This window comes from Apodemus sylvaticus, chromosome 9, assembly GCF_947179515.1.
Source record: "Apodemus sylvaticus chromosome 9, mApoSyl1.1, whole genome shotgun sequence".
Taxonomy (NCBI): domain Eukaryota; kingdom Metazoa; phylum Chordata; class Mammalia; order Rodentia; family Muridae; genus Apodemus; species Apodemus sylvaticus.
The window spans coordinates 106,383,133-106,410,181 of NC_067480.1; the positions used below are offsets into that span (position 1 = coordinate 106,383,133).

Genomic DNA, 27,049 nt, shown 5'->3' on the forward strand with positions numbered 1-27,049 from the left:
CTTTTTTTTTCTTTTTTAGCTGTGATTTATTTCTGCAATTTATTGTTTTTTTTTTTCTGCCTTCGCAGCATCCTTTGCATTTCTTCCTTCTACCCATGCCTGACCTGGCCACACCCATATCCACCCTGGCCACACCCATATCCATCCACTAGCCAGAGACCAGTTGGGACTCACTATTTAGAGATAGAGATATTACCCACTCAGTCAGTGCGCTGTGTTGGGGGCATTCTCTGCGAGTACTGAGAAGAAATTTTTGCTCTTTAACAGGATTTGAAATGAACTCCCTGCCTTGAAGCCCGGGAAGAAGCTGCGGCCAACAGAGAGGGGGGCCAACAGGTGGTGGGCAACAACCATGGGCCGTGGTTCCAGCCCGGAGCTACTTGTCCTGGAGTCCATCTCTGGAATCTTCATCTCCTCATACAATAATTGCCGAACACTGTTCTTTGCTTCATTTGTTTGTTTTCTGAGACAGTCTCATGTTAACCCAAGCTGACCTCTGACGCCCCACATTGGGGCGCGGGTTCAAATTTCTTCCCAGGCTCTGAGTCCACAGGGAGTGTTTACCGGAAGCCCCTAGATGCACGGCATACAACTTCACAGGCCGAGTTCCCTAGCATCCGGTAGCCCTTCCCTCTTAAGTTCAAAGGACGCACCTCCCAGCTGCCACCTCATGGGGACGCATGCTCCTATCTGTGGCAATCTGCACCCTTTCCTCAGTGAAGTAGACACACTGGGGGCTATGGCCTCCACGCGGCCTCCAGTCGCAAGCTTCTGGGACAGGAAGGGGCACATCGTGCAGGGCTTGTGGCTTGCAGAGGCCAGGATTCCCCTTCCTGAGCACTGGAGACCCCGCCCAGGAGGAGAATGCCGCCCAGCCCCCATCCCTCCTCACACCTCTCTCAACTCCTGGCCTCTGATGCTTTCAAGTAGCTGGTGTGGCTCCCAGAGGCCTTGGGGTTCTGCACGGTTCTAGATATGGGAAGTGACCAAGATGGGGGAGACCTGTGTAGGGCTGGATTAGAGTGTGTGAGTGTCAGGGGACCCCTGTCTGCATGTCTCATCTCCAGAGCCACTTCTTCCCAGAGGCCCTAGAACATTCCTGCCATTCTTGGCTTTTTCTAGGTGAACACCAGCCTAGCTCTGGAGTCCCAGTGGACTCACCCCTCCCCGACCCCAGTTTTAGGGCTTTAGACTGTCTCTGGGTTCCAGCAGAGGCCTGCCCCAGTATGCTTCCAAGAAATTGGGCACTGTGCTGGCTAGATTTATGTCAACCTGCCACGTTTTATAGTTATCCTGAGGAAACCTCAGTTGAGAAAACCTTTTATAAGGTTGCGTTGTGGGCCGTCTGGTGGTGGGTGGGGCCGGCCCTGGGCTGGTGGTCCTGGGTTCTGGAAGAAGTCAGGCTGAGCAAGCCAATGAGCAGCGCCCTCCATGGCCTCCGCTTCAGCTCCTGCCTCCAGGATCCTGCCCTGTGTGCATTCCTGCCCTGACTTCCTTTGATGATTAGCTGTCGAAGTGTAAGCTGAGTAAACCCTTTCCTCCACAACTTGCTTTTGGTCATGGCGTTGAATCACAGCAATAGTAACCTTATCTAGGACAGGAATACTGTGGGGACCCCTCCTTTCCAGAACTTGTCCTTCCCCCGACACTCCACGTCCCCCCTCAGACGGGGGCTCCCTGTGGGCAGCAGACTTTGTCCCTATCCCTGGCTGCCTGCAATCCCCGCCTTCCTCTTGTGTTCCCAATCCCCTGAGGCTGACGCTGCGTGACCCCGGAAATGTGCTCTGCCCCACCAGGAGCATGCGGCCTGTGATTTTCCTTCCACACAGCATTTTGTTGCTTTGACGTCAACTTCAAACACGGCTCTTTCCTGTCTTCGCATCAAGGAAATAGGTTGAGCTTCAGAGAAAGGTGTTGGTGAGAAAAAGTGCCCCGGGGACACCAGGCCTTCTGGCTGTGCCCTGCTGTGCCCTGTGAGCTGTGCGGTAGCCTCGAGGGTGTCCAGGTGAGTAGCTGCCCTTTGGCCTTTGGGGGCTGGAGCCCCAGGTGGAGGGCGTGTCAGTGGGTGTCACATCCTTACTCTTATCTCTGTGTGAGGAGGGTGGGATCCCACAGGGGCCTGAGGCTGGGCTTGGGTAGGCCCAAGTGTTGGGGAACAGAGACTCTGCAAGTGGTGGAGCTAATGGGCACCCCTGGGGAAACAGGTCACCCCAGGGGTGCCGGCACTACGGTCTTTCTGGGTTCTCCAAGACTCCTGCTTGAACAGCTGCTTGACTTCAGAGAGCAGGGTAAGCAGGCTGGCACAATAGGCCTATGACCCTGGACAACAAAATGTCAGCGGTTCTGGCGAGGGAGTCACGTCAGGTTCCACTCTAGGCAGGTCCTATTAAAGCAGGGCCAAAGGAACCAATCACTAGATTTCTGCTCAGTAGCTGTGTGTCCTTGACAAGTTTCTTGACCTGTTAAAAAGCAGATATAGATTTGGCTGCCTGTTAAGTGCTTGCCTTGTTTGTTGGGGAAGAGGCTGGAAGAGGTATCTCAGACAGCGAGGCCGGGCAGAAAATAGCAGGGTCCGCGTGGTGAATGGTCACAGTGACAGTCATTGCTCTTGTCTTAGCTAGGACATCAAGCACACAGTGGGTGCTTACTGAGGCCTTGCTGAAAGGCTGGGGTCACCAAGTCCTAGGTTGGGAGATGTAAGGTGCCCCCAGCTGAGCTTCCTCTGACAAACCCAAAGCTTCTTTTTATTTCCCACCTGACCTTCAGTCTCGCCTTTGCCACCTGGAGGTACCCTGGTGGGCTAGCAGCCTGGATGGTGTTGAAGTTTACATCTTTAGGGCCGGGGGCCTGGGTCCATCTAGATCTGCCTGCTGCTTATTGCTGTGTGACCTTGGGCAAATCACTCCACCTCTCTGTGCTTTTACCGTTTCTGTATCCGACACATCATTCACAGAGTCCTCGTGGGGCTTGAGGGAACTCACCAGTGTTCGGTGACATAGTAGGGGCCATGTAATTAATTGGTTGTTAGGGCGCTAATTGTTATCGTTAGTTCTTGTGGGTCTCAGGCCCTGATCACAGATTCTGGAAACTTCCACAAGGCCTGTGGCATCCGGATCACCCTATACTGACCACCCCTGCTCAGGCCTGAGGACCACAGGGGCAGGGTCCTGCTGTCTCCAGTGGAGGCTAGTGTCTGGAGATGCTTTTGGTATTGACTTGGACAACCCAGGCACGCAATGGGTAGGTGTCAAGCACCCTTCCCCACCGTGCAGCCCCTCCCTCCCCAGTCCCTCAACTCTACGTGGCCCTGTCCTGGGTCACCCCGATGTTTCCTGCCTTTCTTTTACTGTCCTATAGCTTGAGATCCAGAGAGTGGAAGTTGCCTTGCCTAGGGGGTCACATCGTTCCCAGCATGCAACCAGTGGAGGCTGGGCTGGCTCTAGCTGTTCTGGAGGGCGGGAGGGATGTTGTCCCAGCAGATTGCAAATGCTCAGAGAACTGGATTGGAGACCGTCCATGGCCCCCATCAGCCTCAAGGCCTTGACCGTTCAAGTCGTTCAGCTGCAGTACTGGGGTCTGCTGGGATATGGAGTCCCCGCTCAGGGACTTGGCTCTGAGCTCTGCGGTCCCTTCTGCGTAGTGTTAATTGGAAACATCAGTGCCAGTTTCTGCTGGGCCTGAGTGAGTGTGGATCAGTGTATGAGTCAGGGTTCTCTGAGTCACAGGACGTATGGGCAGTCTCTATATAGTAAGGGAATTTGTTGATGACTTACAGTCTGTAGTCCAACTCCCCAACAATGGTCAGCAGCAGCTGTGGATGGAAGTCTAAGGATCTAGCAGTTGCTCAGTCCCACGAGGCAAGCAGGCAAAGAAAAGAGAGTAAATCTTCCTCCTTCCAATGTCCTTATGTAGGGCTCCAGCAGACGTTGTGGCCCAGATTAAAGGTGTGTGCCACTGAGACTTTATTTATTTATTTATTTATTTTGGTTTTTTGAGACAGGGCTTCTCTGTGTAGCCCTGGCTGTCCTGGAACTCACTCTGTAGACCAGGCTGGCCTCCAACTCAGAAATCTGCCTGCCTCTGCCTCCCAAGTGCTGGGATTAAAGGCGTGCACCACCACTGCCCAGCACCACTGAGATTTAATCCTAGATGACCTTGAACTCAGAGCTCTCCCTGACTTAATATTCTGGAATTCATAGCCACTATGCTTCAAGATCTTCATGCCAAGATCCAAGTCAGAAACTTGTATCTCTGAGCCTCTAGATTAGGATCAAGGGCGAGCTTTCTAATTCTGGATTGTAGTTCATTCCAGATATAGTCAAGGTGACAACCAGGAATAGCCACTACAGTCAGGTTGCGAGCCTGGTGGCATCAGCTTCTCCGGGGCCTCAGTTTCCCCAGCTGAGAAATGGGAGTGACGGTTCCCAGATGGCAACTGTGCTGAGGAGCAGGTTAATTGGAGTAGATCCTAAAGGATGCCCCACAGCCTTGCAAGGAATCGCTGGCCTTGTTCTCCATGTGAGAGGAAATGGGGGGGGGGGCAGATGGGGTGGGGTGAGGCCTGGAGGAGCCAGGCTCAGGCGGTCACAGAAAGAGTGACAGACAGTGACCTTAGGGCTGAGACCTGGGAGGTGGGGACTGTGGAAGGCTCCCCTTCCTGGGTACTTGATGCATCCTGGGTAAGATGGTGGGAATGTGGAACATGAACTTTGCAGCAGAGGGGGTGATGGAGCCCTGAAACAGATAGCTAGGACAAAGGCGTGGCTGGCCTAGGCCCCTGAGCAGGTCTTCTCAGTCCCCAGGCCTCCTAATCCCAGCCCTCCGTGTGACCCTCATGCTTGCCGGGCTCTTGAAGGGGGTGTCACTGTTCATCACAGCCAGTTATAGTTCTTCTTGGCTCCAGGATGTTTAGTGGCAATGAAAACGCAGCATGCAAGGGGCCAAGATGTCAACAATTGATACATGTGTATCATATTTAGAGGGGATGGGCTTGGGGTGAAAAGCCACCGAGAGGCTGTGCTAGAGGGAGGTCAGGGGTCAGACTGACTGCAGAGGAGGACGGGCTATTTGAGCAGTGCAGGGGCCCTGAGCTTGGACTGTGATTGTTGTGCCCCCACTGAGGGGCTTGGGCTCATGGACTGAGCAGGCTCCTGTGGTGGGAGAGAGGGCAGAGTGGGTGTGTCAGCACAGGAAGGAACCAGGCCCTGTATGTGGCAGCTCTGTGGCTCTGAGACAGTGGGGAACCCAGCTGTCTGGCCAGGTCCATATGGCCATTCTCTAGGAGATCTGAGCCCCTGGGATACAAATCCATCCTGGGAAACCAGGAAGGAGCCCTTTGCCCTCCACGGCATGCAGGTGACTGCAGTTGCTGGTGCGTGTCGCGTAATCCAGTTAGGACTCTGCTGAGTGACAAACACCAGCAGAGGTGTCTGTGTCTGTCGTGAGGAACTTGATGTGGCCTAGGAATAAGCAATCATGGCTTCAGAGGGACTCTGGGTGAAGGCTAGAGGGTTCAAAGGGGAGGGGAGCGTGGGGGAGAGCATGGGTGGGGTGGGGTGGGGTGGGGTGGGTGGCGAGAGCAGGGACCAGGAATCCTGGAGAAGTAGAGTCCGCAGACCAAGTGTGATGGCTCACGCCAGGAATCCCAGCACTGGTTGGGTAGGGGCAGGACAGGACGATTGGTATATAGAAAGGCCTTGTTTTAAGAAAGTAAAGTGTGTAGCCGGTCGGTGGTGGCGCACGCCTGTAATCCCAGCACTCTGGGAGGCAGAGGCAGGCGGATTTCTGAGTTCGAGGCCAGCCTGGTCTACAGAGTGAGTTCCAGGACAGCCAGGGCTACACAGAGAAACCCTGACTCAAAAAAACCAACTCCCAAAAAAAACCCCAAAAAACAAAAGACAACAACAACAACAAAAGAAAGTAAAGTGTGTGTGTGTGTTTGTGTGTGTGTGTGTGTGTGTGTGTGTTGGGGGCCTGGGAATATAGCTGAGTGGTTAAAGCTTGTCATACCAGGAAATGAGCTTGACATGGTGGTTGCTAAGCCAACACCAGCCTCAGTGTTGAAGGCAGTGGAATATGTATCTCTGTTAAAGTAGCTGGAGACAACCTGATCTTGAGTATATATAGCCCAAGATGGCTTTCAGGAGGCCCTCTGATGTCTGCTTCACCAGCTGCCCGATGTCCCTGGATTTGACAACTTCCTCCAGGTTGGGTGGGTGAGAGTCACAGCAATAGACATGTTGTGGGTAGGAACATGGAAGGCCAGTGAACTTCCTGCTCAGTTCTGGGATGACTAGCAGCCTTCACGGTGCCCCTGGATGCAGGGATGATGTTCTGGACATGGCCCTCACGATCGCAGTCTCCCAGAAGCACTAAGCATGGTTTTCTGGGTGGTGGTGATGGCGTGGAATGTGGTTGTGAGGCCCTGAATAATGTCAGGGTTGTCGTGGGTGACATTGGCCATGGGGCTGAGTGGTCGGTGCTCCAGGAAGAAATGCTGACAATCTTGAATGAGTCGCACTTCCTGTGGTTCACGTAGGGGCATCAGCCTAGGGGCCAGAGACGATGACTTTCTTGGTTCCACACTGCAAGTGTACTTGACTTTCTTCATAGAGTTGAAGGTGGCAGTGGACTCCATCTTGGCAAGCTCTCGTTCCTGGGAGATGGAGGTGACCTTCCTGGGGATGATAGTCTCCCATTCTCAGCCTTGACTGTGCCGTGGATTTGCCATAGGCAGAGTCATATGGAAAGGTGCAGACCATGTACTGAGGTCGCTGAGGGAGCAATAACCACTTTGCAGCGTTGAGCGCAGCCGTGGCAAATAGGTGCCCAGCCTGGACACATCTGTTTACTCTGGCTTCACTGTCAGGTCTCAGGGTACTGAAGGAGAAGATGTGGCGGGAGTGCTGGGATGGGGAGGAGCAAAGACCATGGTAGGCTTCTTAACCCATGCCCTGCCTGCTTCCTCCCCTGATGAGGCCCTTGGGTCAGCCCTGACAGGGTCCAGGGTCCTGCTGGGCTTGAAGGACACACTCAGGACACAAGCGTGGTCTGAATGAGAGGCGGTGCTCTGGCTCTGAGTCTAGGATTGCACTGGGAGGCTGCGGGTGCAGCTGGGCCACACTGGTCTGGCCTGGTTGTAGGCTGGAGACAAAGATTTGTGCTAACATCTTGCCCCTAGCCCTTCATCTTCTGCCTTTTTCTGTCATCTTCCTCTGGCTACAGCATCCCTAAAGACTTGGTCCCCATGTTGTATGGATACGAGGAGAATGGACCAGAAAAGCCAGGAAGGTGGATACAGACCCGTGCCTGGATGCAGGCAGCCCTGGGCTGGCTGGCTGTCGGCAGGGCAAGATTGTCATAATGGCTGTCACAGTAGTGGGACAATGGATGAAGGAGAAACAGGGTGAGCTCCCACCTCAGGGCCACCTTGGCTTTTGGTCTGAGATGCCAGTCTTGGTGTATAGCCTTGGACTAGACCCTGAGAGCCAACCTTCCTCAGCGTCTCCTCTCTAACCAACATCTGACTGCCCAGGCTGCACCTGTGGCCATGTCGGGCAAAGCTGCTCAAACCACGTGACTGACAGTTTCCTGCCACAGCTTCCTGCTCCAGAGACCATCCTTGTTACCACCCCCCTCCCCAGAACACGTCCCCTTATCCTGCAGCCTCATACTCTGTAAAGCAGCCTTAGGAGTCTCTGGGAAGGGCTGGCTGGGTCTAGGGTGATAGAGATAGAGAGGGCCAGGGAGGGCACGGACTGGCATCTGGAAGTGGGTCTGAAGGAAAGTGTAACCTAGCCTGGCTGGAGCAGAGGGCAGAGGAGTTTTGATCCAATGAGGGAGCCATAGTAGGTTCTTGAGCAAAGGAGGCCGTGGTGACTTAGGAGCAGCTTGCAGGCCCCAGAGCTCAGCTTGAGTGGAAACAGACAGTGGAGGAGTCAGCTAACCACAGGCGTTCTGTGGCTGAGATCTGGATCCGTTTGTATTAATAGAATCGGTTGGTGGAGATCAAAGGAGGTGTTGGCGACACAAACCAACACCAGGCTAGAGATCTGGCTTGGGGGGGATACCGTGTACAGCTGTGTAGCTACGGCACAAGTAAGGGGGCAAGACTGAGAAAGGAGAGAGGAGGAGGAGGGGTAGGAGGAGAAGTGTGTGTGTGTGTGTGTGTGAGAGAGAGAGAGATAGAGAGAGAGAGAGAGAGAGAGAGAGAGAGAGAGAGAGAGCGGGCACAGGAAGTATAAGAGCTGAAGGGGTCAAGCCAGGGACTCTGTGAGGACCAGAGAGACCTGAGACCAAACAGAAGGGAGGGGACATGACATCCATTCCCCAGAGGACCTGGTGTAGAGGCAGGGGATGGGGGGGTGAGCAGGGCACCAGGCTGGATCAGAGCTGGGATGGAGTCTGGCAGACGGAGATGGGAGGGAAGCCAACCTGTCCATTATAAGTTTTCCTGCTTCTGCTCTTACTGAGGGTGTGAACATGTCTAAACTCCCACCCTTTGTTTAAAAATGGAGGTAGTTTACACCCAGCAAGGCCTTCAGACCGCCCCACAGAAGAGGTCTATTCTGACAGATGTGTGCAGGCGAGCAACTGCTACTTTTGTCAAACTGTAGACTATTCCCCAATTCCTTCAGGCCCTCTAGCTGCCGCTGCCCCCCCCCCCCCACGGGGTCTCCATGCTGCAGTGCTGACAGAAGCCCGATCCGGTTAGCAGCCACTCTTTGCCTTGGTCACACGCTGTGCTGCTGTGCCGTCTACACCGCAGCACCTGCTTCTCTCCATCTGTTGAGAAATATTTACGCCACTTTTAGCGTTTGAGAGTTATGAATAAAAATTTCTATTAAACTCTCGTGGAGGTTTTTCTATTGGGCTCCATTTTTCATTTTTCAAGGAGCCTGTAACTTGGTGGCTTGTTTGAAGTGGTCTCGTGAAATCTCTTTTAAATGACTTTTTAAAAAAGGTTCTCTCAGGGCTGGAGAGATGGCCCCATGTTGAAGAGCACACTGGCTGCTCTTCCGAAGGACCTGAGTTTTGTTCCCAGCATCCGCATGGACTCCTAACTTGTCTGTACCGCCCACCCTCTTCTGATCTCTGCGGGCACCAGGCACACATATGATCTACAGACATACATGTACACAAAACACTCATAGACATAAAACAATAGAAAACACTGAAGGATCCTCCCCCTCTACCCACCCTCCCTCTCATTGTTTTGGTTTTCTGAGACAGGGTGTCACTCTCTCAGCCGGCCTTCACTGTGTCCCAGGCTGGCTGGAACTCAGTCCTTCTGGCTCAGCTTCCCGAGTACTGGGATCACGAGTGTGTCTCACCAGGCCAGTTTGGAAGCCACCCTTCTCCCAGTGGAAAGACAAAGATGGCATCGTTGATCGTGGGGGTTTCTGATCACAGCTTGCAACTAACTGTTGTGGTTTCCCACCATGCATCTGTGTCATGTGATCAGCAGCCCCGGCTGCCAAAGCAAGGCCTCAGCCTGCTCCCACTCCAGCCTCTGTCCCTGCCCATCCCTGGACACTCCTAGCAGACACAGCCCTTCTCAGTCACCAAGCCTGTCCTTACACCCCATTGCCTTTGTTTGCATGAGGACACTGAGTCCCCTCCGAGTCTTCCTGGGTCAGCTCAGTAGGTAATAGGTAATGGTTATGATGAGTTAATTCTTTCAACGTTGCAGAAAAGCAAGAATATGGAGAATGGAAAGAGCGAATGGTCTTTTTATATTCAGCCTGGACTCTGCAGCTCACATTCTGTTCCGCTTATCACAGAGATCGGCCCTCATTATTCACAGATTCCATATTTGAGAATTCACCTGCTGGCTACACTTTGCAATCCTCAAAATAATATGGTGTTTCCCCCACGATTTGCAGATAAACACTGAATGGAAAGAATTATTGAGTCACGGATGATGACATCGCCACAGAGAATGAGCACCATAGGGCTCTGCTGCTTGTTCCTGTGGGTGGCAAATCTCTCAGGCCTTCCCATAGGAGGCAGAGGCTCCGTGACACACAGACCCAGCCCAACAATGTGTGTTCAATCAGGTGTTGTGAAATACACAACAAACACACATACACATACCACAAATACACAAAAACCCCACACATATATACACATACCACACATACACACACATTCACACACATACCACACACACACATACATACACATACATATACATACACCACACACACATACACACCACACATACACACACATATACACACACCACACACACACAAACACATACCACACACATTCACACACACGTACCACACCCCCCCACATACATATACACACATATACACATATACATACTCATACACACACACACACTATGCACACTAGACACACATTCACACACATACCACATACATACACACACCACACACACATACAACACACACACATATACACACACCACACATATACATACACACACTATGCACACCACACACATTCACACACATACCACATACATACACCACACACACATACAACACACACACATTCATACACACCACATACATACACACATACATACACACACATACCACACACACACATATCACACCACACACATGCCACACACACACCACATACACCACACACATGCCACACACATAACACACACACACACACACACACACACACACACACAGTACAGCTGACTCTGATGGGAACCCAATGCTGTTAGGCAAATGCCAAAGACAATGAGACAGGAGGATCACAACAGGTTCGAGGCCTGCCTAGGCCATGCCTTTAAACCTGGTGTATTGGTGCACGTTTATAATCCCAGTACATGGGAGGTGGAGGCAGGAGGATCAAGAGTTCAAACAGTTTCAACAACATAGTAATTTTGAGGCCAACCAGTAGTTATATACTGGCCCCATGGCCAGGAGATCCAAGTGTGCGCTTGCCTGTCAGTTGTCATAAATCAGTATTTGCAGATTTTTCTAGAACTACTGTGCATAGCAAGAGTTGACAACCTCACCCATCCCTCTCCACCCGTTGTGTGCACTTTAGATGTTTATCAGTGCTGCAGTCACAGTGTCCATCACGGCCTGAACGTTCTGCAGGCATTTCTGCAGCATTGTGTGGTTCTCCTTGACAGAGCAGATACAATAAATCTTAATGCACACCGAGTTTTGATTAACTCAGACACTGGTGTAACCCAAGCCCGAACAAGATACAGGATACTAGCGGACCTCCAGGGAGTCCAGGGTAAACAAGTTAAAATTATTTGCCTATCAGATGTCCGCCCATCCGTCTATCTACATCAGATCTGTCTAGTATGTATGTATGTATGTATGTATCAATCTACTATCTATCTATCTAAGGCCTGTCTATCTCAGAACTATCAACTATCTGTCTGTCTGTCCGTCTGTCTGCCCATCCATCCATCCACCCACTCATCTCATTTAAGGTCATCTCAAGCTGACCTTAAATTCATGTGACCCTCCTGCCTCAGTCTCCCAAACGCTGAGGTAGCAAACTTGAGTCGCCATGCCTGTCTCCCCCTCCCTCCTTCCCTCTCTCCCTCTTCTCCAACCACATACCCCATTTTGTCCTGATGGTTAACATCAGAGTTAAATCCTGACTCTTAACCTTTGTCTTTTTATGGATGGATAAATAAAAGATTAATTCATGCTTTCTGAAACTGCTTCAGGAAGGCAGAGGTGGGGCAGAGGGAATTACAGATGGCCAATGGCTGTGAAGCCTCAAGGCTGGGGCCAGGTCCCCTGATGAGCGGGTTAGCCTTGCTTTGCCTTACACTCTCCCCGCATGTTTTTCTTTTCTTTTGTTTCTTCAAGACAGGGTTTCTCTGTGTAGCCCTGGCTGTCCTGGAACTTGCTCTGTGACCAGGCTGGCCTCGAACTAACAGATCTACCTACCCCTGCCTGTGGAGTGCTGGGATTAAAGGCATGGGCCAGCACCGTCCAGCTTTCCCTATAAAAGGTTTTTTTTTTTTTTTTTTTTTTTTTTTTTTTTTTTTTTTTGAGGAGATGGTTCCTCCTCATCCTCATGCTCTGAGCTAGAGGAGTTCCTTCTAGCCATGGAAACCTCTTTCTCTCTTAAGTCGTCATTCTTAAAATTCCAGACTTCAATCTATAACAGTAATGGTCACTCCTATCTATCACACTACTGACCACTACTTCCTGAGCGTGTGTGATCTTCGAAAGGGAAGGGAGTGACAGTATTTCTTCTTCTGTTTTTTTTTTTTTTTGTTTTTGTTTTTTTTTTCTGAGACAGGGTTTCTCTGTATAGCCTTGGCTGTCCTGGAACTCATTCTGTAGACCAGGCTGGCCTCGAACTCAGAAATCCGCCTGCCTCTGCCTCCCAAGTGCTGGGATGGAGTGATAGTATTTCATGTATAATATCTTCAGCCTGAGATGTTAAAAAAGAAAGACAGACAGAAGAAAGGAAGGAAGGAAGGAAGGAAGGAAGGAAGAGAAAGAAAGAAAGAAAGAAAGAAAGAAAGAAAGAAAGAAAAAGAAAGAAAGAAAGAAAGAAGAAAGAAAGAAAGAAAGAAAGAAAGAAAGAAAGAAAGAAAGAAAGAAAGAAAGAAAGAAAGAAAGAAAGAAAGAAAGAAAGAAAGGAAGAAAGAAAGAAAGAAAGAAAGATGTATTTGAGAACTGAAGGGACAGTTCAGGCCTGGGGACCTTCATGGTGTCTGGATGCTGTGCCCAGGTCCCTGAAAAGTCAGAAGTGGGTTTCAGAATCGGTTGGGTGCCAAGACAGGGCACCTCCTCTCTGGGACTGACTCCCGTGCAAAGATGAGGCTCCCTGACGACTGTGCAACGCCTTTGCACCCACAGGGCCCGGCGATGCCCGACCCCGCGGCGCACCTGCCATTCTTCTATGGCAGCATCTCGCGGGCCGAGGCCGAGGAGCACCTCAAGCTGGCAGGCATGGCCGACGGGCTGTTCCTGCTGCGCCAGTGCCTGCGCTCGCTGGGCGGCTACGTGCTGTCGCTGGTGCACGACGTGCGCTTCCACCATTTCCCCATCGAGCGCCAACTCAACGGCACGTACGCCATCGCGGGCGGGAAGGCGCACTGCGGCCCGGCCGAGCTCTGCCAGTTCTACTCGCAGGACCCCGACGGGCTGCCCTGCAACCTGCGTAAGCCGTGCAACCGGCCGCCTGGCCTCGAGCCGCAGCCGGGGGTCTTCGACTGCCTGCGAGATGCTATGGTGCGCGACTACGTGCGCCAGACCTGGAAGCTGGAGGTGAGGGCGTGGCCAGAGGGGGCATGGGCGGGGCATGGGCGGGGCATGAGGGGCATGCTGTGCCCATGGTCGCTGATGCTGTCTTCACTGGCTTACAAGATGCTCCAAGGCCTGGGATTTGGAAGTGACAGGGTGCTGAGGCCCTAGTTGAGCCCATGACCTGGACGGAGGATGCGTAGGCCCCGGCTTGGTGGTAGCTTGTCTTGCTCAGCCTGAGAGATGCTGTGGTGCTTGACCATCTATGATGGGCCAAAGGCGCCAGAGAGGACCACGAAGGGCAGGCCCGTGGCCTACAGAAGGGTGGCAGACAGGGACTATGGGCTGTAGTTCACAGCATGTGCTATGCTTGAGCCGGAAAATGTGTAGGATCTTGAAGCTGGTGACCTTCCCGCGGGCCTAGAAGGCCTAGAAGGGAGGCGGCAGTGCCTCCCTGGATGGATGAGGAAGGAGACCCTCGAGCTGGCGAGCTGGCGGAGGTTCCTCCAACAGCTTGCTGACACGCCTGGGCGGGTGGGTTCCTCTTACGGAACAGGTGATTTGGAAAGTAAGGAGCAAGCGAGTGGGTTCTGGTGGCTCGCCACGTTGTCACTCCCATAACGCTCCCCTCTCCTCCTCCTCAGGGCGATGCACTAGAGCAGGCCATCATCAGCCAGGCTCCACAGGTGGAGAAGCTCATTGCTACCACAGCCCACGAGCGAATGCCCTGGTACCACAGCAGCCTGACTCGCGAGGAGGCCGAGCGCAAACTCTATTCCGGCCACCAGACCGACGGCAAGTTCCTGTATGTGGGGCCTGGGGGTGCAGTTGATGAGGGGCCGGGGCTTATTGGTTGAAATCCTAGGGGCCAGCAGGGCAGACCTGAGTGTGTACGTGGGCTCGGAGAGCCTATATGTCTGTGTGCACATGCGCAGAGGTACTTTGATACAGTAAAGTCCGCACAGTGAACTGGAAGGACTCCGGAGCTGGTGCACCTGCACTGAGCCTAGCTTTTGCAGCCTGCAGGCTATGGACTCGGGCAGGTAGCAGGCAATGTATGGTCTGGACAGGGAGGATACTGAAGCAATCTGTTCTATAGACGTCAGCAGTATCTGCTGGAGACCTGTGTAAAGAATCACAGGAATTAATACATGTAAAGCAGTAGTGTGGGCAAGTTAGATCTCAGCCCTCGTTCCTTGTGTGACCGTGTCTGTGTGTGACTGAGCCACAGCTGGCTCGGGCAGCCATTCATGAGTTTGTTATAGGCAAAGACTCCCTCAAGTTCTTTTAGAAGCCTGCTGGGCATTCGAAAGCCCAGCCAGCTGCGCTGCTACTTTACTTCTTCCTCTTCTTCCTCTTCTTCCTCTTCTTCCTCTTCCTCTTCTTCCTCCTCTTCCTCCTCTTCCTCCTCCTCCTCCTCTTCTTCTTCTTCTTCTTCTTCTTCTTCTTCTTCTTCTTCTTCTTCTTCTTCATTTTTTAAAAATTTTTTTATTTTTGATTTTTTTTTTGAAACAGGGTTTCTCTGTGTAGCCCTGGCTGTCCTGGAACTCACTCTGTAGACCAGGCTGGCCTCAAACTCAGAAATCCGCCTGCCTCTGCCTCCCAGAGTGCTGGGATTACAGGCATGCACCACCACTGGCCGGCTCTTTTTAAATTTTTTATTCTTCAGTTTTTCGAGACAAGGTTTCTTTGTATAGAAGAAACAATACTGGCTGTCCTGGAACTCACTCTGTAGACCAGGCAGGTTTTGAACCCAGAAATCCTCCTGCCTCTGCCTCCCAAGTGCTGGGATTAAAGTCATGTGCCACCACTGCCGGGCAGGTGCTACCTTCTTGCTTGGGTGTGAGTGTTTTGTATATAAATGTTATTCAGCCAGTCACTAGGCATCCAGATAGGAGAAAGTTGCCACCTGCCTCTCTCTGTGACCCCGGAAAGCCCAGTGTTTACATCAAGTAGACTGGGCACAATTCCTAGGGCCTCTCTTCTCTTGGGTGTCCAGTCCTGTTGAGATGAATTGTTGCCCTGCCTCCTCCCCAGGGCTGTTTCTTTCCCAGGATACACTTGGAAGAACTGACCCTTGATTTCCACCACACAGTGAGGTCTGTGCTGAGAGCCTACAGGTCTCCTAAGAGACAGCATTCTCTCCTGGACTTTACTGTTGGTGGGTAGGGAAGAGTGTGTATAATACGGGGCTGGAGAGGTGGCCCAGCAGTTCCCAGGGCCTACTGTGACAGGGGGCCCAACGCCTCTGGTTTCCACAGGCACCCGCACTCACAGGCACTCACCCTACCTCCCCTACATATAATTAAAATATGGTAAAGTGGGTCTGGGGGAGAGGGGAGATGGGGTGGGATAGAAATGAGAGGAATGGGGGGAACTGTGGTTGGGACATATTGCAAACAAAAATGAAAATGAATAATGAAATGATAATAAGACATATTTTAAAATGTATATCTACACATACATTTATATAATGCATGTATATTTTATCCTACCTGGTAGTTGGAATATAAATTGGAGGGATATTTCTAATACTTTTGAGGGAGTGTTTTTCCATCTTTCTTTCTTCACAATGTGGGGATTGAACCCATGGGCTCTGCCTACTGTAGGCAAGCACTCTACCACTGAGCTGTATTCCCAGGCAGCCCTGAGATATCTCTTAAATTCTGATTAATGATAATTTTCTGGAGCTGGGGATGTTCCCAGTGTTAAGAGTACATGCTCAGCATGCACACAGCCCAGAGTTCAGGCCCTGGCACCGCCGTCTGAGAAAAAAGATGAGGTTTACCTTAGAGGACAGTGTGTGTAGGTTGTTTGTTTGTTTTTTTTTTAACTTATTTAAAAATATTCTTTTTAATTGTGCAAATACACATATCTGTGTGTGTGATGCTCACATATATGCAGGTGACTGAGGAGGTGAGAGGCATTAGAACTGCCTGACACTAGAGTTAGACGCAGCTGTGATCCTGGGAGCCAAACTTGGGTCTTCTGCAAGAGCAGTATGTGCTTTAACTGCTGAGCCATCTCTCCAACCAGAGAAGACAATTTTTGAACCATTAGGTTAATCATCTCCCCCCATCCCACCTAAGAGGAAACCTTTGCATTGTGTCAGTTAGCTTTTGCTGTGTAACAAACTGTCCCCAAATTTGTTAACTCTAACCCCATCATATGTTTACAATTTTGTAAGCCCTCTGAGCGATTCTATTTAGGTCAGCTCGGCTGGGACTCAGGAGGTTGGAAGGATGTACTAGTCAGGGTTAACACTGCTGCTTTGCAACACCATGACCAAAACTACTTGGGGAAGAAAGAGTTTATTTGGCTTATACTTCCAAACCACTGTTCACCATCAAAGGAAGTCAGGGCGGGAACTGGGAGGAGGGAGCCTTGGAGGGATGCTGCTCACTGGCTTGCTTCCCCCTGGCTTACTAATACTGGTTTCTTATAGAACCCAGGACCGCCAGCCCAGAGATGCCTCCACCCACAATGGGGCCCTCCCTCCTCAATCATTAATAAAGAAAACGCCCTACAGACTTGCCTACAGCCCCATCTTATAGGAGGCATTTTGTTCATTGAGGCTCCCTCCTCTCAGATGACTAGCTTGTGTCAAGCTGACATAAAATTCCCCAGCGCACGTGGCGAGTGGGGATCGGAGCCTCCAACAGCAGAGACCGGCTCTGACTGGTTGCTGTATAGCAAAACTGTGCTGCCCGAAGGTGAAGCCGGCAAACATTTTACACAACAAAAAGTTGTTTAAGACAGTCTCAGAGCTAGTAGTCACCTGAGATAAGAGAAACCTCAAAAAAAAAAAACAAAAACAAAAACAACAACAAAAAAAACAACAAAACTAGAACCAACAGGTGAATAAAAGAGGCTTGTAGGACCAGTGCTGTTGGGGAGCAAGGTGGCTGGGTGGGGGTGTGGCAGGGTGGGGCGTGGCAGGGTGGGGGCGTGGCGGGGGCGGTACTGGGGCTGGCAGAGAGAGACAAATAGTGGTATCATGAGGAACAGTGACTCATTTAGGAGACAGTCAAAAGACTAAGAAAAACTATGCAGAGCCAGATTCCTGGACAAGTAAGTGAAACTGGCTTTGGTTGGAGACCCTGGCAGGTTCTCTTTGTGAACTTTTATCATTAGCTATGAGGATAGAAATGCTTGCTTGTTCCCTGGTCCCATTAGGTTGGAGCACTTCTGTCCATCCTTTAAGGTGGTGCCTAGCTTTAAAACTAAGATGTGTTTCTTACAGGCAACAGGATTTCCGTTTCTTGATCCATTCAGTCAGACTGTGTCTTTTGATTGGAGGATTGAGGGTATTGATATTTAATATTATTACTGGAATGTGTTCATTGTACACCTGCATACCAGAAGAGGGTATCAAATGCCCTTACAGATGATCATGAGCCACCACGTAGTTGCTGGGAACTGAACTCCAGACCTCTGGAAGAGCTGCCAATGCTCTTAACCACTGAGTTATCTCTCCAGCCCTTAGCTATATAAATTTTAAGGCTGTGTATGTTGTAGAAAGTTTCTCTCTCTCTCCTTCAATCATGGCAGATAGTTTTGTTGGGTATGATATTTTAGGTTGTGTCTTAGTTAGGGTTTTAATGCTGTGAACAGACACTATGATCAGGGCAATTTCTATAAGGACAACATTTAATTGGGGCATTTAACAAGTTCAGAGGTTCAGTCTGTTGTCATCAAGGTGGGAACATGGCAGCATCCAGACAGGCATGGTGCAGGAGGAGATGAGAGTTCTACAACTTGTTCAGAAGGCAAACAGAAGACTGGCTTCCAGGGAGCAAGGATTATGGTCTTAAAGACCACTCCCATAATGACACACTTCCTCTGACAAGGCCACACCTCCTAATAGTGCCACTTCCTGGGCTGAGCATATTCAACCCATCACAGGTTGGCAGTCAGCCTTAGGACACAGCGTGCATTGCTCTAAGCTCTTCTTTTCACTGGGAAATCTGATGTTTTCTGATGTTTGTGTGTGGTTTGTGTTTTTCCTTTGGCCCCTCTAACTCCACTTTCTTTGTTATATATACTTAATGTTTTAATGATATGCTGTGGGGACTTTCTTTTCTGGTCTCATCCATTTGGTGTTCTGTGTATTCCTGCACATGTGAGGGTGTGTCTTTCCTTAGTTTGGGGAAGTTTCCTTCTATGATTTGTTGAAGAACTCATCTATGCCAATAAGTTGAGATTCTCACCCCCCTCCCTGGCTCCTGCCCGCCATCCCTGTCTACACTTTTAGTTCTAGGGCTTGGTGTTTTTTCATGGTGTCCCAAGGTTATTGTTTTTAAAGGTTTTTTTTTGGGTGTGTGTGTGTGTGTGTGTGTGTTCCTTGTGTATGTGGTATAGACCCTCTACTTCATCTTTGAGATCTGAAATTATATCTTCTGCTTGATATATTCTTCATGTATTGCTTTCCTTTGAGTTTTTCAGTTGGCCTTCTCAGTTCTGTCTTCATGTCGACTCAAGCCCCCTTCAGTGTTTCTTTCTCCTGACTGAATCCCGTCCTCACGCCCCGATGGCCTTCATCCTTCCCTCAGCTCCGTGCTTGTGTCTTCCTGGACATCACTCCGGCAGTCATCCTTCTCAATCTCCCTCTTCTCAACATCACTGACTCCTTTCTTTCTTTCTTTCTTTTTTATTTTTTAAAGATTTATTTATTTAATGTATATGAGCACACTATTTCTGTCTTCAGACACACCAGAAGAGGGCATGAGATCCCATTACAGATGGTTGTGAGCCACCATGTGGTTGCTGGGAATTGAACTCAGGACTTTTGGAAGAGCAGTTGGTGCTCTTAACCACTGATCCATTTCTTAGTGTCTTCTTTAAGCTCCTTGAGTTCTTGAGGTGGTTTATTCTGTGCCCTGGGGTTTATCCAGGGCAGTGGTTCTCAACCTTCCTTGCCGGGAGCCATTCCCACAGAGATCTCAGTCATTTCTAGTCTGCTTTCTCTAGCCTGCTTTTAGAAGGACATGTACTAGCTTAAAGATTAGCCAAGAAAGCTAGATGGTCAGTATATGCAGAGCTCACCCAAGTGGGCTCGAACAAATGAAGCTCACCTGTGGTTAAGTTACCTTAGCAACTCCTTTCCCCTTCACCTCCTCATGATCAATTTTTAGTGCCAAGTTCCTACAGCACTTGCCAACACTTCCCTGAGATTCTGAGAGACAATTCTGAGAAACTGTTCCTGAGAAATAACCCTGAGATTGTTCCCTGAATACAATGACTTTCCCCCTTCGCCCCTCACCACACCTGCTTGCTTGCCTTTATATTGCCTTGTGTAAAAAATAAAAAATGACAGTTTGATCAGAATCTGTCTTGCTGTCCGTCTCTCGTGTCTCTTGTCTCTCGCCTTTCTCTAGGTGGTCCGGGGACCCTGTTGACTGTTCTGCGGATCGGGACATTTCCTAATGCTGAAACCCTTTAATGCAGTTCCTCATGTTGTGGTGATCCCTCAACCATAAATTTATTTCTGTCACTACTTCATAACTGTACTTTTGCTACTGTTATGAATTGTGATGTAAATATCTGTGTTTTCCAAAGATCTTAGGAGACCCCTCGGAAAGGGTCTTTCTATGCCCAAAGGGGTCGAAGCCCAGAGTCTGAGAAGTTCTGTTGCAGTTAATCCTCATTGGCAAACACTTCTACGGGACTGGAGAAACGGTGGCTTGAACTTTCATAGTGCTATTCTTGTGACGGCATCTGGGCGTGTGAACGTCCTTTGTGCTGATTTTGTTATGGACAGAACAAGTTGGGGAAGAGAAGGTGTGTGGGAAGGTTGGGTCTAGAGATTGGAAATAGCTTGGATGGAATGAAGGCAGGCAGGCAGAGGAGCCTGGACTTTCTGTTCCAAGCCTAGAGTGTGATCTGTTTGATGGAAAGGCTGGATAGGACTCGGGAAAGTCCTGTGGTTTGGGGCTAGGTAGGAACGATCCTGGGCCAACCCTAGAATCCTTTACAGTGAAGGTTAGGCTGTGCTGGCTGTGTGCTGGCTGTAGGACCCAGGCGAAATCTAGCGGGTTATAAAAAAGCTATAGATGGGGGGTGCAGGGGTACTCACCAGGCTAGACCCTGGAGGAGGACAGAGGATGTCTGGGTATCTAGAGAGTAGTGAAGGTGGCTCAGAAGGGACCTGTGGGTGGTTGCAGATAGAACAGGTCCTTGTGGAGGCCTTGGCTTCAGTGCAGGCACAGGTGGCCAGAATAGGCTGGGGTGCTGGTTGTGGGACCCAGACTGTAGACAAATAAGGACCGGACATTTGAGGGTACCACCAGGCTAAAGCCTCGAGGAGGACATGGAAATTCTGAATAAGGAATGGGGTGGCAGAAACAGTGCCCAAATGAAGGACCTCTGACTTATATAGCTCTTATATTGTGTAGTGACACACCTCCTCCAACAAGGCCACACCTCTCCAATAAAGCCACACCTCCTCCAGCAAGGCCACACCCCCTCCAACAAGACCACACCTCTCTAATAAAGCCATTCCTCCTCCAACAAGGCCACACCTCTTCCAACAAGGCCACACCTCTTCCAACAAGGCCACACCTCTCCAATAAAGCCGCACCTCCTCCAGCAAGGCCACACCCCCTCCAACAAGACCACACCTCTCCAATAAAGCCGCACCTCCTCCAGCAAGGCCACACCCCCTCCAACAAGACCACACCTCTCCAATAAAGCCATTCCTCCTCCAACAAGGCCACACCTCTTCCAACAAAGCCACATCTCTTAATCCTTCCCAAGTAGTTCCACTATCTGGGGACCAAGCATAGATGATCTTTTGGGGGAGGGGGCATTCTCATTCAAACCATCACAGTAGCTGAGTGTCAGTCATGGTGGTCAAGTAGTCCTCACATGATACTGTATTATTTGAGGTGTTGAATGATTTTGCTATGGGGTTTCATGTGACGCTGCCACTGTGTGACTCTCAGTGGTTGTTATGTATGTGCACCTGCGCGTGTGAGTATGCACAGGGATGGTGGCCATTGTGTGTATGTGCATGTGTGTGTGTGTGTGTGTACATGTGTATATGTGTGTGTGTGTGTGCACACGCGCACACATGTGCACACAGGGATTATGCTTCATGGCTGAATGTACCCCTCATGCCTGGGTATCCCCGAGGATAACTGTCTCTCAGTAAGTAGCAAGTGTCTCAGCACTGTGGAGGAATAGCTAGCTCCTGTGGGTGGCTGACCTACCTCCACGGCTCCATAGCCCCTGTAGGCCCTCAGTGTTCCCCTGGAAGGGATTCAGGTCTGCTGCGGACTACCTCATGTTTCTGTCCACGCAGCTTTCCCTCCTCTGTCCCCTCCCCCACAGTCACCATAAGGTGCATACGTTTTCTGTCACCCAGCAGTGGCTTTCCCACTCTCTGCTGTTGCTTCTGGAGGTTCTGGGTGTGGAGCGCATAGCATGAGGCACAGGAAGCCCCCCTCCAGTGTTGTGTATCAGTGACACCCTTCCGCTCCCTTCAGGCTGAGGCCCCGGAAGGAGCAGGGCACATATGCGCTGTCCCTGGTCTATGGGAAGACGGTGTACCACTATCTCATCAGCCAGGACAAGGCTGGCAAGTACTGCATCCCGGAAGGCACCAAGTTTGACACGCTCTGGCAGGTAGGCGGCCCACGTTCTGAGGAGAGCCCTGTGGTAGTGTGCTCAGCTTGGGCGTGGGAGGCCCCACCTGACACCCCTTTCCGCAGCTGGTGGAGTACCTGAAGCTGAAGGCGGATGGACTCATTTACCGCCTGAAGGAGGTCTGTCCCAACAGCAGCGCCAGCGCCGCAGGTGAGAGGGGCAGAGACAGGAGGCAGACAGGCACAGAGGAGGTCTGCCCCCTATACCCACCACTTCCTTCTGCCCCCCAACAGCTGCTGCACCCACCCTCCCGGCCCACCCCTCCACATTTGCTCAGGTGAGCCCGTGGCACCTCAGTGTTCGGACTGGGCATTGGGAGGATGAGTGGGAGGAACTTGGGTGGAAGAAAGATTGCCATGCAGGGGACTGTCCCTGGGGTGTCCTCAGCAGGCAGCAGGCGTGGGTCTCAAGAGAGGGCTGGGTCTCGCTGACTGCTGCTGACCCTGTGACCTTTAGCCTCAGAGACGAGCGGATACCCTGAACTCGGATGGATACACCCCTGAACCAGGTGAGCAGCAGAGGCGGAGCTGTGCGCGCTTATGCCCTTAAAGCAGGGTCCCTGGCTGGCCTGTGGGACGTAGCAAGAGGTGACAAAGTCAGAGCCATTGCCAGGGGTCTGCCCCATGATCCTCAGTGATCCTCAGTGATCCTCATAGTCACCATGCCTGCTCATGTGCAGTGACTCCTGGCGCTTGCTGACACCCGAGGGTGGGTAAATCGTGGCCCGTGGCCATGCGTCTGGCGCGTCTGAGCTTCCCGTGTCCTCTGCGCGCCCCTCCCCCTCCCCTGTTCCCATCCCTTTCTAACCTGGGAGTGTGCGATCATGTGTATACCCAGCACGCTTAGCGTCGGCAGACAAGCCCCGGCCAACGCCGATGGACACAAGTGTGTACGAGAGTCCCTACAGCGACCCCGAGGAGCTCAAGGACAAGAAGCTCTTCCTGAAGCGAGAGAACCTCCTCGTGGCAGATATCGAACTTGGCTGTGGCAACTTCGGCTCGGTGCGCCAGGGAGTCTACCGCATGCGCAAGTACGAAGGGCCCTTCCCCCACCGCGTGGGCATCAGGGCAGAGCAGTGCAGGGCAGAGCAGTGCAGGAGCCGGGGTGTCTGTCTCATTTGCCTGAGAAGCAGACTCTAGGGCGGGATGTGGCATGATGGATGGTTACCTGGAAAGCCTGGGGACCCCCGAGAGGAAGACACCGTCCTATGCTAGGAGGGTTTGGTTAAACTGAAGTTATGCAGAGGGGGAGCCCCTGTTACCTGTTGACAGGCCGTATAGGCACTCACGGGAAGGGGTCTTTGGCTTAGGCAGTCCAGGCATCTCTGGGAGCCGTTGCCTTGACAGCGAGTCACAGGGTACAGCGTAGACTCGGGGGACAAGAGAGCCAGGGGTGGACTGTGCTTGCCCAGTTACCACCTGTGCTGTGTCTGTGGCCACGTGCTGGGGCAGGAAGCAGATCGATGTGGCCATCAAGGTGCTGAAGCAGGCCACAGAGAAGGCGGACAAGGACGAGATGATGCGGGAGGCCCAGATCATGCACCAGCTCGACAACCCCTACATCGTGCGGCTCATCGGCGTGTGCCAGGCTGAGGCGCTCATGCTCGTCATGGAGATGGCGGGAGGCGGCCCACTGCACAAGTTCCTGCTTGGAAAGAAGTGAGCTGGCCGGCCGCTCTCAGGGTGGGGGGGAATGGGGGGGTGGGGATAGGGGATGGGGGTGGGGGAGGGAGACAGACAGGTAGAGAGACAGAGAGAGACAGAGACACAGACACAGAGAGATAGACACACACATATAGACATACAGAGACAGAAAGACAGACATGGACAAATACAGAGAGACAGACAGACACACAGAGACAGACACAGAGACACAGAAAGAGAAAGACAGACACACACAGACAGACACACAAAGGCACACACAGACACAGTGAGAGAGACAGACACAGAGACACAGAAAGAGACAGACACACACAGGCAGACAGACACACAAAGACACACAAAGAGACAGAGACAGAGAAACACACAGAGACACACAGAGAAAGACAGACACATACAGAGACAGACACAGAGACACACACATACAGAGACACAGAGAGACAGACAGACACGGACCACACCACCTGCCTTTACTTCTTCATGAACACACCTGCCCTGTGTGTAGTCTGATGCCCACACTCATACTGCAAAGAAGAGCTCTTGACTCTGTTTCCCCACATGCACCATGGTGGTGATAGCAGGGTCCGTGCCCAGGGCTCCTGTAAGCATTGAACAGGTAATAAAGCTATTAGCATCTGGCACTGCAAACAAGGATCTGGTTCTGTATGGCAGCCGCCTCATGGATGCCCAGGTTTTCTGGGCAACACCCATGCCCCATGGGAAACGAGGCTGACCCCACTATCCCCTCCACCCCAGAGAGGAGATTCCGGTGAGCAACGTGGCTGAACTGCTGCACCAGGTGGCCATGGGCATGAAGTATTTGGAGGAGAAGAACTTTGTGCACCGCGACCTGGCGGCCCGGAATGTCCTACTGGTCAATCGGCACTACGCCAAGATCAGCGACTTTGGCCTGTCCAAAGCTCTGGGTGCTGACGACAGCTATTACACAGTGAGCACCACCCCAGTGGTGCCGGGGTGGAGGTGACTGGTGGGTGAGGGGTCCCGGGCTCCTGACCTAGCGGGCTCCTCCCCTTCCCAGGCCCGTTCTGCAGGGAAGTGGCCTCTGAAGTGGTATGCACCAGAGTGCATCAACTTCCGGAAGTTCTCCAGCCGCAGTGATGTCTGGAGCTACGGGGTCACCATGTGGGAGGCCTTCTCCTATGGCCAGAAGCCTTACAAGGTAGGCTGGGCAGCTTGGCAGTGGCGGGCTGGGGAGGTGGACCAGCGTGAGGGACCCTAGCTCCTCGTGCTCACATGCCTTTGTACCTGGTCTGAGCAGAAAATGAAGGGCCCCGAGGTCCTGGAATTCATCAAGCAGGGTAAGAGGATGGAGTGCCCACCGGAGTGTCCACCCGAGATGTACGCACTCATGGGTGACTGCTGGATATACAAGTGAGTTCCTGGGGTGTAGCCCTCAGCCCTGAGCCTCTCAGAGAAGTCCTTATGCCCAGTCCATGCTACCTTTACACTTAGTAATCCACTCAGAGAGTCCCCAGCACACGGTCCCGGAACACTAGACCACCTGGTCACCCTGCCACCCAGCGTGGCGTTGGTAGAGTCCCACACCCGGGATGACTTTTATTGTCAACCCTACCAGCCAACGTTCAACATCCAATGACTCAGGGAAGCCACTGGTTCTGGAGCCAAGCACTGCACCCACTTAACTCTCAGTCACTCTACCCCACCCAGACGGGACGACAAGGAGACACCCCAACAAGCCACCTTCTAGCGATTGTGAAATATGACGCTCCAACATTTGATACACTGCAAAACAACCGTGGCATTGACTTTGGAACAGTCCTCCTGACAGGGATGGGGTGTGCCTCCCATTTCGACTCAAGTTAACTCAGCCTCTCTCAGAAAAGACCCCCAACACCCAAGCCAGATCCCGTCCCAGCACCGTGACCCAGCTCCCCACAGTCAAACCTTCTCGCGCTTTGGTACCCCCACCCAAACCACATGCCTGCCCCGTGTAAGCTTGCACCTGGCCCATGTACCCAGCGTGGCTGCCTTTCACATCCTTACCCCCTGTGGGCAGCGCTGTCCATCCTGAGCTCCAGTGCGCTGTTTCCGTGTCTCCTGGACAACACTCAGTACGACGTGGTTATCTGTGTTCTGTAAGGCAGCAGCTCTGCTTGTGTCTTAGTCAGCGTTTGTATTCCTGTGCAAACATCATGACCAAGAAGCAAGTTGGTGAGGAAAGGGTTTATTCAGTTTACACTTCCACACTGATGTTCATCACCAAAGGAAGTCAGGACTGGAACTCAGGAAGCAGGAGCTGATGCAGAGGCCATGGAGGGATGTTTCTTACTGGCTTGCTTCCCCTGGCTTGCTCATCCTTATCTCTTATAGAATCCAAGACTAGCAGCCCAGGGATGGCACCACCCACAAGGGGCCCTCCACCCTTGATCACTAATTGAGAAAATGCCCCACAGCTGGATCTCATGGAGACACTTCCCCAACTGAAGCTCCTTTCTCTGTGATAGCTCCAGCCTGTGTCAAGTTGACACACAAAACCAGCCAGTACAGCTTGTTAAGGCTGGGCACCCCAGAATTCCATCCATCACACACCAAGGAGACCTCATCCAACAGCTCCCCCTCCTCTGAGCCCCAAAAGTCTGCCCCAACTCCCCACCCCTTGGAATCTTTCTGCCCTCTGGCTGACACTGGGTTCTTTCCTACAGGTGGGAGGATCGCCCCGACTTCCTGACTGTGGAACAACGCATGCGGAACTATTACTACAGCCTGGCCAGCCGAGCTGAGGGACCCCCACAGTGTGAACAGGCGGCCGAAGCTGCGTGTGGCTGAGCCCTAAGCCTCGCTACACCCTCTGTACAGGATGGGCTGTGTTCAGGGGCACCTGAGACCTCAGGCCCACAAGCCTGCTCGGCTGTCCCACGTGATTCTCCCTGCCTCGTGGCTGGGCCTGAGGGGGCGTGGGCTCCCAACGTCTGCTTCCACTGTTTCTGAGTGGGGGCCCGGAGTCCTCCAGGGGTCTCTCAACATCAGAATAAACTCCACTTCTCTTGGCACAAGGATTCTCATGTTCTCTGGGCCAGGGCCAGGAGCTTGGGCAATTGAAAGGAATGGATAAGAAAAACGTAGCAATCTCCTCTGTAGGTCCAGCCCCATAAGGACCCCACGGGAGACAGGACTGGAGCGCCCCCCTCTCTGTGGTAGGGTTATCCTCAGGTGAACGAGGTGCCTGGGCAAACTGGGAAATGGAGGCCAAGGCGGGTTTGAGTACTGAGAGCTATGTGTGTCAGGGCCTCTCCATCCCTGAGTAGACTGGACAGCACAGGCGTGTCTGTAACAGCCACACCAGGATCACCCGGAGAGGTTTTTATAGACTACCTGCCCTCCTTCCCAGCCAGCTGAAACAGGTTTTCAGGCCTTTCTATGGGGGGGGGGGGTTCTCACACCCAGTCCTGACTGGATTGTGACCAGTCCCCGCCCCAACACCTGCACCTGCCCAGTTCATTCTCCCCAACCCCCCCTCCCCCCAGTCACAGCTAGGGTCCAGTT

The 27,049-nt window shown here is 52.0% G+C and overlaps 1 protein-coding gene across 1 annotated transcript; it reads left to right on the plus strand.

Annotated features, from left to right (window-relative positions):
- The first annotated feature begins 1,852 nt into the window (after positions 1 to 1,852).
- LOC127692552 (tyrosine-protein kinase ZAP-70) lies at positions 1,853 to 26,559 on the plus strand. Its single transcript, XM_052192985.1, has 13 exons — positions 1,853 to 2,005; positions 12,834 to 13,244; positions 13,865 to 14,025; positions 21,707 to 21,845; positions 21,932 to 22,016; positions 22,100 to 22,143; positions 22,323 to 22,374; positions 22,704 to 22,896; positions 23,318 to 23,524; positions 24,281 to 24,473; positions 24,564 to 24,704; positions 24,804 to 24,916; positions 26,209 to 26,559. The coding sequence occupies exons 2-13, from the start codon at positions 12,843 to 12,845 to the stop codon at positions 26,330 to 26,332; spliced, it is 1,854 nt and encodes a 617-aa protein (XP_052048945.1). The 5' UTR covers positions 1,853 to 2,005; positions 12,834 to 12,842; the 3' UTR covers positions 26,333 to 26,559.
- The last annotated feature ends 490 nt before the right edge of the window (positions 26,560 to 27,049 follow it).